General features: G+C 37.9%; 1 protein-coding gene across 1 annotated transcript; it reads left to right on the top strand.

Annotated features, from left to right (window-relative positions):
- Positions 1-1,325: 1,325 nt before the first annotated feature.
- LOC124920721 (G-type lectin S-receptor-like serine/threonine-protein kinase At2g19130) lies at positions 1,326-3,790 on the top strand. The gene has a single exon (XM_047461274.1). The coding sequence runs from the start codon at positions 1,334-1,336 to the stop codon at positions 3,743-3,745; it is 2,412 nt and encodes an 803-aa protein (XP_047317230.1). The 5' UTR covers positions 1,326-1,333; the 3' UTR covers positions 3,746-3,790.
- The last annotated feature ends 7,847 nt before the right edge of the window (positions 3,791-11,637 follow it).

Here is an 11,637-nt window from a genome sequence, read left to right as displayed (position 1 = left end):
CGTCGAAGAAGAGCAAGCAGAGGGGAAGGATGATTCCGGCGACATTTGTGTTGGAATGGGAAAGTGACGACAAAAAGGAATTGTTATTGGACTTGAATATGTTTTCGAGGAAGTAGCAGGAGAAAGTGTTGAAGAAGGCTATGAAGGAGGAAGAGAAAATTAATCCCGAAACATTTATAATCTCTAACGAAATCTATTGCAGATGGGTTGCTGGTGTTGGTTGTCGGAGTTATTGTCGGAGATGTATTAACGGTGTTAAATAAAGATGTCTTGAGAGAGAAGAAGTTATTTTTATTTTTATTTAGTTTTATTTTTAATGATAAGATCTGTTTGAATTAGATTATTGTTTATAAAAATAATATATACAATAATAATACGTGGATATGACATGTCATTGACAACAACACTACATTTTATCCTCGTTAGAGAAATCGGTTAAATTAAATAAATTTGACATTTTACATAGAATTTAAAACTTAACAAATAAATTTGACATTTATATTCAACTTTATAAGAAAATTCACATTCTTCCCATAAAAATTCAGTTTAAAATTTATGTTTGGTACCATAAATTACATTTGCATTTCATTTTTGTATATTTGTTTTCGAGGAATGTACTTTAATTTATCTTTTCATTTAATTTCAGCCTACTGACGCAAATAATATGCCGATGATTAAGCGCCGGCAAAAGTCTAGTATGAAATGTCAAACCCCTATCTTTTTCGCTCATTACTTTGATATTAAATAGCAAACCCATATATCTTCATTCATAACTGATATTAAATAGCAACCTCATTAGTTTAATTCATTATCAACCCCCAATAACTGATTTAATCTCTATTATTCCTTTTGATTTGACAATTCAAGTTCTCACTAACCACAAAGTCAAAGTTCATAGAGAATTAAACACGTAATCAATTTTGATCGACATCATATTCAAAGTATATTTCGAGATAAACTTATGAATTTTGAGTGCATATAACATTAAAATTACGAATTTGATTCAAACTCAAAACGTCTTAAATTAATGATTTGAAATTTGTTCATACTAATATTATGATTAACCTTAATGTGATGGTAATGGATTGTAAATTTCATGTTTTCCATTTTGTTTGTTGGATTTTGATTAGTTCTTTAGGTTTGTTGGTTGTATTTTTATTTTATTTATAATACATCCAAAATTATCATTTAAATAAAAAAATAATAATGTTTGTTAAAATTAAATAGAAAAATGGCACAATCTACATTAAATAGCAACTCTCTCTAGCTAAGAAGTTTGATTCATTAAATAGCAAACCAACCTCTCATTAATTGAGAGTAAAATAGTGAAGCTATGAACACCATTCTCTTTGTCGCCGCCGCCGTCGTTCTCCTCCTCCACTTCTCCTTCATCCACGGTGGCAACACCATATCATCAAACCAAATCCTGTCCGGAAACCAGACAATCGTGTCAGCACATGGAATATATGAACTGGGTTTCTTCAAACCAGGTAATTCCTCCTCAAAAAACTACATAGGAATATGGTATCACAATATCCATCCCCAAACTGTTGTTTGGGTAGCAAACAGAGACAAACCCATCTCAGATACACACTCATCTCAACTCAAAATCCTCGGCCGCAAATTGATACTTCTCCAATCCCAAACACTAATCTGGTCCACCGATGAAGACAACGTCTTTTCCCCCCATAATTCATCATCAAACATTGAAGCAATCCTCGGTGACAATGGTAATTTCGTGTTAACAGATGAATCCATAATGATTTGGCAGAGTTTTGATCACCCTGTTGACACATGGTTACCCGGTTCCAAGCTTTCGTATAACAAACTCACCAACAGGCACCAAATCATCACTTCATGGAAAAACTATGACGATCCATCTCTCGGTTTATTTTCCATTGAATTGGACGCAAGTAACAATGAATATATCAGTCGGTGGAATCGATCGGTACCGTATTGGTTCAGCGGTTCATGGGATGGTGAGATTTTCAGTAATGTCCCGGAGATGAAGATAGGGATGTTCTACAATTGGAGTTATATTGACAATGAAAACGAGAGTTATTTTACGTATTCCACTTTTAATACCAATCTTCTTACTCGATTCTTTCTGGATTTAACCGGTCAAGTCAAGCAAACAACTTGGATCGATGGTGTTGGATGGAATTTATTCTGGACTCAACCGGGAAAGCAATGCGATGTTTATGCTTCATGCGGCCCAAATGGAGTTTGCAATCAGATTCAAATGCCCTTCTGTAATTGCATTCCAGGTTTCACTCCAAAGTCAACCCATGATTGGGATCTTGGTGATTTCTCCGGCGGCTGTGTTATGAAGAACACCCAATTGAAATGTCATCATAAAGAAGGGTTCAAGTTGCTTCCTGGATTTAGATTGCCTGATAGTTCAATTCCTTGGCCGGTTGAAAGTGAAAAGGATTGTGAAACTTCCTGCTTCAATAACTGTTCCTGCTTTGCTTATGCTTATGGCAAAGAATGTTTGATTTGGAGTGAAGGGCTATTGAATCTTGAACAGTTAAGTCTAAGCGATGGTAATGGAAAGAGTATTTATATCAAACTAGCCGCCGGCGAGCATCCTAGTGGAAAGAGGAGTACGAGAATAATTATGGGTGCTGCCGTTTTGGTTTTCCTAGGTGCTGTCTCTGTTTTGGGTCTGGTTTTGTTCTACATTTGGTGGAAGAAGATTAGATGGGTTGGAGTGTCAAAGATGGAAGGATATCTGATTGCGTTTGTGTATAAAGATTTGCAAATTGCAACCAAAAACTTCTCGGAGAAATTAGGAGGAGGAGCATTTGGCTCAGTTTATAAAGGGATGTTGAAAGATTCAACTTTGATAGCCGTTAAGAGACTAGACAGCATAAGACAAGGAGAGAAGCAGTTCAGAATGGAAGTAAGCACGATTGGAACCGTTCAACACGTTAACCTCGTCCGCCTTCGCGGATTTTGTTCCGAAGGCGACAATAGATTGCTCGTTTACGACTACATGCAGAACGGTTCACTCGGTTCTGTTCTTTTCCACGAAGAGAATTCTAAAACTCTAGACTGGAAAACACGACAGAGAGTCGCAATCGGAATTGCGCGTGGCCTGACTTATTTACACGAGAAATGTCGAGATTGCATCGTCCACTGCGATATAAAGCCTGAAAACATCCTCTTGGATTCGGAATTCTGTCCCATGGTGGCTGATTTCGGTCTGGCAAAGCTAATAGGTCGAGATTTCAGTAGAGTTTTGACTACGATAAGAGGAACTAGAGGCTATCTTGCTCCGGAATGGATATCGGGACAAGCTATAACTGCGAAAGCTGATGTTTATAGTTATGGGATGATGGTGTTCGAGTTGATATCGGGAAGGAGGAACTCGGAGTGGTTGGAAGACGAGAGAATAAAATTCTTCCCGACTTTGGCTGCAAATTTGGTGTTGAAAGGCGGGGATATAGTGAGTTTGTTGGACGATCGATTGGATAGAACGGGTGTGGAGGCGGAAGACGTGATGAGGATTTATAAGGTGGCATGTTGGTGCATACAAAACGAAGAAAGCGACAGACCTACAATGGGTGAAGTGGTACAGATACTAGAAGGTGTTAAAGATGTGAATCAACCTCCCATTCCGAGGCTTCTACAAGTCTTTGTGGATAAGTACGAGGATGATCAGGATGATGGTGACCTCTTTTTTTTCACAGATCCGGCAGCGGTTGCATCCTCCTCAACGGATAAAAGCCGGCAGAATTAAGCATATATTCATTAAGACTAGTGAGTGTTTATGATTATTTTGTGGGTAATGTGTTAGTATAGGTCTACTTTAAAAAAATGTATCTTCATCAATATATAAATTTCGAATACTAAAATTATGTCTCATTGACTAGGTTATGCTTTTAAAATTGTCTCATTATGATCAACATCAAATTTATAGTGTTTTCAAATGAGGGTTGTGTTTCGAAATAATTATTTTTTCTTAATTTTTTTTTATATATATTAAGAAAATCACCTAGGGTGTGTTTGATGAATTGGAATTGGAATTGAAATTGGCATTGACATTGGAATTCTAATTCCAATTCTATGAGAATTGGCATTGAATTACAATTCAATTCCTATTTTTGGAAAAATTATAGAATTGTAATTGAATTCCAATTCCTATGTTTGGGAAAATGATAGAATTGTAATTCAATTCTAATTCCTATGTTTGTAAAATAAAATATCAGTTCAAAATTTTAATTTTTTAAATATATTTTCACGTTTTTGGCACGTTTAATACGTTTTTGACATGTTTAACACGTTTTTGACTTGTTTAACATATTTTTACACATTTTTGGCACGTTCAAACACGTTTTTGACATGTTTAACACATTTTCACACTTAAAACACATTTTCACACGTTTAACATGTTTTTCACACGATAAACATGTTTTTCACATTTTCCACAATTTTTCACGTTTTTCACACGTTTTAACACATTTTCACGTTTTTCACACATTTTTCACACGTTTTCACGTTTTTCACACGTTTAACATGTTTTTCACACGTTTAACATGTTTTTCACACGATAAACATGTTTTTCACGTTTTAACACGTTTTAACACATTTTTCACGTTTTTCACACATTTTCACGTTTTTCACACGTTTTCACATTTTTCACACGTTTTCACATTTTTCACACGTTTTCATATGTTTTTCACGTTTTCCACAAGTTTTAACAAGTTTAACATGTTTTCATGTTTTTCACACGTTTTGGCACATTTTTAACATGTTTAATACGTTTTTCACACGTTTAACATGTTTTTCACTTTTTTCACACGTTTTTGGCATGTCTAACACGTTTTACATATTTTTGACACGTTTAACACGTTTTTTCACGTTTTGGCACATTTAACACGTTTAACACATTTAACACGTTTTTCACACTTATATCACATATAACACGTTTTCATACGTTTAACATGTTTTTCACGTTTTTGGCACGTTAAAAACATTTTTGGCATTCTAACACATTTTTACACGTTTTACACATATTTGACACGTTTAACATGTTTTTCATGTTTTGGCAAGTTTAACACGTTTTCACACGTTTTCAAGTTTTCCACACGTTTTAACACGTTTTTTTACGTTTTTCACACGTTTAAACACGTTTTTCACACTTTCACACATTTTCACGTTTTTCACGTTTTTGGCACATTTAACACGTTTTTGACATTTTTCATACGTTTAACATGTTTTTCACACGTTTTGATAGGTTTAAAACGTGTTAAACATGTCAAAAACGTAAAAACGTGTTAAACGTATAAAAATGTGTTAAACATGCCAAACAAGTGAAGAATTTATTAAACGTGCCAAAACATGAGAAACATGTTAAACGTGTTAAAAACGTGTTAAATGTGTTAAAAATGTGTCAAACGTTTCAAAAACGTAAAAAACATGTGAAATGTGTCAACAATGTATTAAACGTGTTTAATGTGTTAAAAACGTTTTAAACGTGTTAAAAACACGAAAACGTGTTAAACGTTCCAAACATGTGAAAGACTTGTTAAACATGCCAAAACGTGTTAAACGTGTCAAAAATGTGGTAAATGTGTCAAAAACGTAAAAAAAATGTGTTAAAGACGTCAAAAAACGTGAAAATCGGTTAAACGTGTCAAAAACGTAAAAAAATGTGTTGAATGGTAAAAAAACGTGAAAACATGTTAAACGTGTCAAAATAAGGTAAATGTGTCAAAATCGTAAAAAAAAATGTGTTAAATGTGTCAAAAACGTAAACAAATGTGTTAAATATGTCAAAAACGTAAAAAAACGTGTTATATGTGTCAAAAACGTGAAAACGTGTTAAACGTGTAAAAACGTGTTAAATATGTGAAAAACTTGTTAAACGTGCCAAAACGTGCAAAATGTGCCAAAATGTAAAAAATGTGTCAAACGTGTTAAAAACATGAAAATCGTGTTAAACGTGTCAAGGACATGTTAAACGTGTTAAGGACGTGAAAAACGTGTTAAATGTGTCAAAAACGTGTTAAGGACGTGAAAAACGTGTCAAAAACATGTTAAACGTGCCAAAAACGTGTTAAACGTGAAAATCATGTTAAATGTGAAAATCATGTTAAACGTGAAAATCATGTTAAACGTGTCAAAAACGTGTTAAACGTGTCAAGGACGTGAAAAACGTGTCAAAGACGTGAAAAACATGTTAAATGTGTCAAAAACATGTTAAACATGTCACAAACTTGAAAAGCGTGTTAAATGTGTCAAAACGTGTTAAACGTGTCAAAAACGTGTTAAACGTGCCAAAAATGTGTTAAACGTGTCAAAAACGTGAAAATCTTGTTAAACGTGTCAAAAACGTGTTACACGTGTTAAAAACGTGAAAATAATGTTAAATGTGTTAAACGTGTTAAGGACTTATTAAACGTGTCAAAGACGTGAAAAATGTGTTAAACATGTCAAAAACGTGTTAAACGTGTCAAAGATGTGAAAAACGTGTTAAATGTGTCAAAACGTGTTAAACGTGTCAAAAACGTGTTAAACGTGCCAAAAACGTGTTAAACGTGTTAAAAACGAGAAAATCATGTTAAACGTGTCAAAATGTGTTAAACGTATCAAGGACGTGTTAAACGTATCAAAGACGTGTTAAACGTGTCAAGGACGTGTTAAACGTGTCAAGGACGTGAAAAACGTGTTAAATGTATCAAAAACGTGTTAAACATGTCAAGGACGTGAAAAACGTGTTAAATGTGTCAAAACGTGTTAAATGTGTCAAAAACATGCCAAAAACGTGTTAAACGTATTAAAAACGTGAAAATCATGTTAAACGTGTTAAACGTGTCAAGGACGTGAAAAACGTGTTAAATGTGTCAAAAATGTGTTAAACGTGTCAAAGACGTGAAAACGTGTTAAATGTGTCAAAACGTGTTAAACGTGTCAAAAACGTGTTAAACGTGCCAAAAACGTGTCAAAACGTGTTAAACGTGTTAAAAATGTGAAAATCATGTTAAACGTGTTAAACGTATCAATGACGTAAAAAATGAGTTAAATGTGTCAAAAACGTGTTAAACGTGCCCAAATATAAAAATATGTTAAACGTGTGTAAAACGTGTTAAAAACGTGTTAAACGTGTTAAACATGTCAAAAACATGAAAAACATGTTAATTTGGAATTAAATTCCGACCTAAAAAGATTGGAATTGAGAACTATCAAATTACACTATATTGAATTCCATTGGAATTCTAATTCCAATTCCAATTCTTAATATTAAAGTGTCTAACAAACATAAGAATTGGAATTGGACCCTCCAATTCCAATTCCAATGCCAATTCCAGGGTCATCAAACACACCCTTATAGTCATTTAATTTTTTTGAAAATGGTTCATTCAAAATGATGAAAATGAGAATCGATTAAGTTTAACAACAAAAATATAATGATCTAATGAACAAATTTTAACGAGTACGAAGATCTTCAAGAAGATCAATGATTTTCTTAACTGTCTCAACTAGTTGAACGGTTTCACTGATTGTCATAATAATGTAATTATGAATTAAGTGTTCGGTCGATAACGATTATTGAACATTTTACGGTTCTGTTAGGATCTAGGTCGCGGCTGGAAGACCGGGGTTGGACCGGTTAGCGCGTCTCACTCAAAGGGTGGTGATTAATCCGGTTAGAGATTAACACCGGGGTTTCAATACCACACAAACTGTCACAAACCCTTGAACCAGGTTCAAGCGCGGAAGATGTTTGTTTCAGGTTGAAGCAGCACACTCACGAGATAGGCAGAACCGGTTTTGGATAGGACAGGTTTTGGGGTTGCTGAGTCGGTTTTGGATCTTAGTGATTCGGTTTAGGTAGTGTTGAATCGGTTATAGTGGTGTAAATGGGTTAGTACAAATCGGTTAGAATGTAAAATTGACAGAAAATAAATAACAAGACATGTTTTTATGGATGTTCGGAGATAAAACTCCTACGTCACCCCTTCCTCTCGAAACCGCAAGAAGGATATTCACTAAGGAATACAAACACAATCCGATCGAGACTTATTTCCTGCTCGATAACACCCGTACAATTTTAACCGAAATTGTAAATACACACTTCAACTTAGCACTAAAGCTCTCTAGAGATAGAACACAATATTATCACTTGTAAATTAATTGTCCACTGTGTCCCACATTTACTCCTCTTCAGCTGCTCCTTTTATAGATGAAATGTGCCAACGGTCACATTTCATTTCCTTGAATTTGATTGGTTGAGCAGAGGTTCAATGATTCAGACCTGGCGGTCAACTTTTCAGACCTGGCGGTCTGTTCTTCCAGTATGTAGGTCAAACCGGCTAGGTTTGTCTTTTACTCAATGTGGTAACTGTCGGTTAGACAGTTGTCTGTACTTGGGAGATTGTCTTTCTGATTTATCCTGAAGTAGAAAGATCTTGTAAGACTGTCTTCTGCACCCTGCAGACTGTCCACAGACTTGTATGGATATGGCAATGTTCAGTCTGTTCCTTTTGTATCATTCTCAACAGATACCCGAAGTGTCTTTTTATGCTGGTCGGTTGTTTATGTTAACCGGATGACTTCCGGTTTTTCCATAGCTTTTGATTGACCGACTGTCTGGTGTTTCCGGCCTTCAGTTTTGGCCGATCCTGTCTTTCTTGTTCGGTCAGGATTTTAGACGGTTTGATGACTTGACCGGTGGAGTTTCTTAACCGGTTGAGTGATTTTGACCGGTCCGGTTCTTTGTCTGTTCCTGCATAGAAGATTTATTTGTGTTAAGTTCTATTAACCGGTCTAATTTTATCTAACAATTTCTCCCATTTTGATTATTTTATTTAAAATGATCAAAATCATGTAAGATTGCAAATGTAGGCCGGTTCTATTTTTAAGAGTTTGTTTTGGCCGGATTTTTGGAAACTGACTTGGGAGAATTTTTCGAAAAATTTTGGAAAATTTTGAAAACTTCTATCTTTAATCTTATCAATTTCTCCCTTTTTGATTATTTTAATTAAAATATTCAAAATCAAGTCGGAATGTAAATGTAGGCCGGTTTCCAAAAATAACTTTATATATATAAGTAAAGATAACCGCAAAAGGGCAAAATATTATATATGTAGAAACCGAAATAAACATAAGTGAAGATAGAAAAGAAAGCCCCTAGTTCAATCTGGATGGCAGGAAGTCTTCCATCAGGTCATTTGTTGGTTGTTCCTTAGCCTGTTGAGCCGGCCTTGAAGAGGGACCTTCAGCTCCCGTGGTGTCCGGGTGAGGAGTTAACGGTTGACCGACCGTGCTGACTGGAACCGCATTGAAAACTCGCTGTTTTGTAGGTGGCGGCTCGAGATCCTCTTCAAGTCATCCTCGGTTTGCAAAGCCGGGTTCAGTGGAGGGTCAACAACTGTCTCAGTGATTCTGCCCAGCATTTCGGTGACTTGAGCCTTCCTTGATGGAACTTTCCTTTTTCGTGTTACCGGAGCCGAAGAGGAGGGAGCCACCTTGGTCTTCTTATGAGCCTTGGCATATTCATCGTACCTTTGTTTTTCAGCGTTGAACCGCTTTGCATCCTTGGCCTCTTGAGCTGCTATGGCCTTTGCAAGTGCCGGATTTCTGGCCGATACATTTCGTACACGTTCGGCCAATTCCGCATCAGACAATCGTGGTGCCTCCTTCTTCTTCCGCGTCTCTTCGTCCAGCGCATCTTGAAGTTCCTTAGCCGCCTGAGTGTTTGCCTCCTCAACCGCTTTATCGGCAGCCAGCTTAGCCTTTATCAGTTCATTCACCTGTTCGCTGACCGCCTTGAGGTTGGCCTCAAGCTTGATGTTCCTTTCCTCAAGACTTGCATTCTTCTCTTCGAGATTTGTGACCCTGTCGAGTGTCGAACCGACTTGGGTACTTGACCGCCCTAGGTCCTCATCGACCTTTGTAAGCCGTTGCTCGGTCTTCTCTTGAAACTGTTCTAAGTCATCCACCAACTTTGAAGTCGTATCTTCCAAGGCTATGGTTCGGTTAAGATGAGCGTCGTACAGTACCTCGGCATCACGGTAGTGGGTTTCGACCGACGTGATCCGCTCGTTTGCCTTCCCAAGATCATCCCTTGTTGTTTCGGCCAACTTGATTATTTGAACCGTGGTTTTCTTAATTTTCTTCTTCCACGGCTTAACCGCGGTGTTGGCAAATTCGTTGATGATAGTGATGACCTTCTCTTCCGTAATGGCCGGTTCCAAGTCCCGGACTTGATCAGATTCAAGATTGTCGGTGAGAGGAGGCTCTGTCCTATCGTCGGTTATGTTGATAGCCTGATCCGCCAGAGGGGACTTATCGCCTGGGTTCTGACCGTCATCGTTCTCAAGAGTTGGAGAGTGCATTGTATCTTGCTGTTCGGGCACCGCTTCAAGCCGCGCCACTTCGTCGATGAACTCTCCTTTCTTGACCGCAAGTAAATCCAACACCATGAGTTGTAGTTGAGACTTCGGTGTTCCTGGAATATACATTTCTGTAAGTTTTCGAATATGTTCGGCTAGCTTTTGTAGCCGAGCACGCGGTTCCACTATTGCGTGTCGTTCCAAGGCTTCGCTGGGATCCTTGGCTTTTGTTAGGTTGATGACGTCCTCCTCTATCTCCATCAACCTTTCGAATCTTTGTCCAGCGGTTAGTCCCGGTAGCATTTCTTTGTAGAATTGGTCACACCGGTACCAGAACCATTCACAGTATACTTCGGATGCCTCGTGAGCCTGCATATCGATTTCCTCCATGATTCTGCGCACTATATTCTCGGCCATCTCATGGTCTTTGTTAACTTGAACGTCTTCCTCCCAGGGCCGTCTGCACCGGTATCTTCATGTTGAAGACTGGCCGATTGTTCCTGTTCAATCAGTCCTTTTTCTTTACCGGACTCATTTTCTTCGGTATAGTGTGAAGCAGTTCGGTCGGAGCTGGAGGCCGAATCGTCCTCATCTCGCGTTTCAGAGGGCGGATCCGCGAATTCTATCGGTTGTTTGTCCTTCCTGCTTCCGGATCTGCCCTTTACCGGAGCCAGTTTTTTAGCGGCAGACTTCTTCCTTCGGCCACCTGTAGAGCCGGAGGCCGGCTTTTTCTTTTTTAGAAATTGGCGGGATCTTATTATTTTACTTGACGAAAGAAGAACACTAGGACCGGTGTTGATGTTGTGGTGGAGCATGATCTTCCCGAGTGGGATGGCGTATCCCCATGACCGGGTGGAGTCCGGTCTCACCATTTCCTTTAGGTTGGTGAAAATCTCCTTCGCCCAATTAATATTTATGCCGTTTAGTAAACCGGCAAGCATCTCGATTTTTGCCTCGGTGAGGTTGTCGAAATTTCCCCCTCTCGCCTGGACCGACTTGGTGAAGATGTCACAAAGCGGTATGTATTCCGGTCGCAGTGATGATTTCTTTCCGGAGACTTCTACAGGAACCGCGGTTGCCGAGAGAACCTGGCAAGCCGCCTCGAAAGTTTCTCGATCTAAATCCATCGAAATGTTGCGTCCATCTGTTGGTAGGCGTAGGATTTCTGCAACCGATTCTTCGGTTATGTCGAACTGTTGACTGCCGACGGTTGCGGTTATTGTTCTGCCGGAGAGAGATGCGGTTTTAAAGAATTCTTCAACCGCTTCTTTGTATAAAACAAACGGACCACCTA

The sequence above is a fragment of the Impatiens glandulifera genome, chromosome 1 (genome assembly GCF_907164915.1).
Source record: "Impatiens glandulifera chromosome 1, dImpGla2.1, whole genome shotgun sequence".
Classification (NCBI taxonomy): Eukaryota; Viridiplantae; Streptophyta; class Magnoliopsida; order Ericales; family Balsaminaceae; genus Impatiens; species Impatiens glandulifera.
This window is presented reverse-complemented; position numbering and strand designations above follow the sequence as displayed.

Excerpts from the sequence above, each read along its gene's own strand:
- LOC124920721 (XM_047461274.1), top strand. The coding sequence starts at position 1,334 with ATGAACACCATTCTCTTTGTCGCCGCCGCCGTCGTTCTCCTCCTCCAC.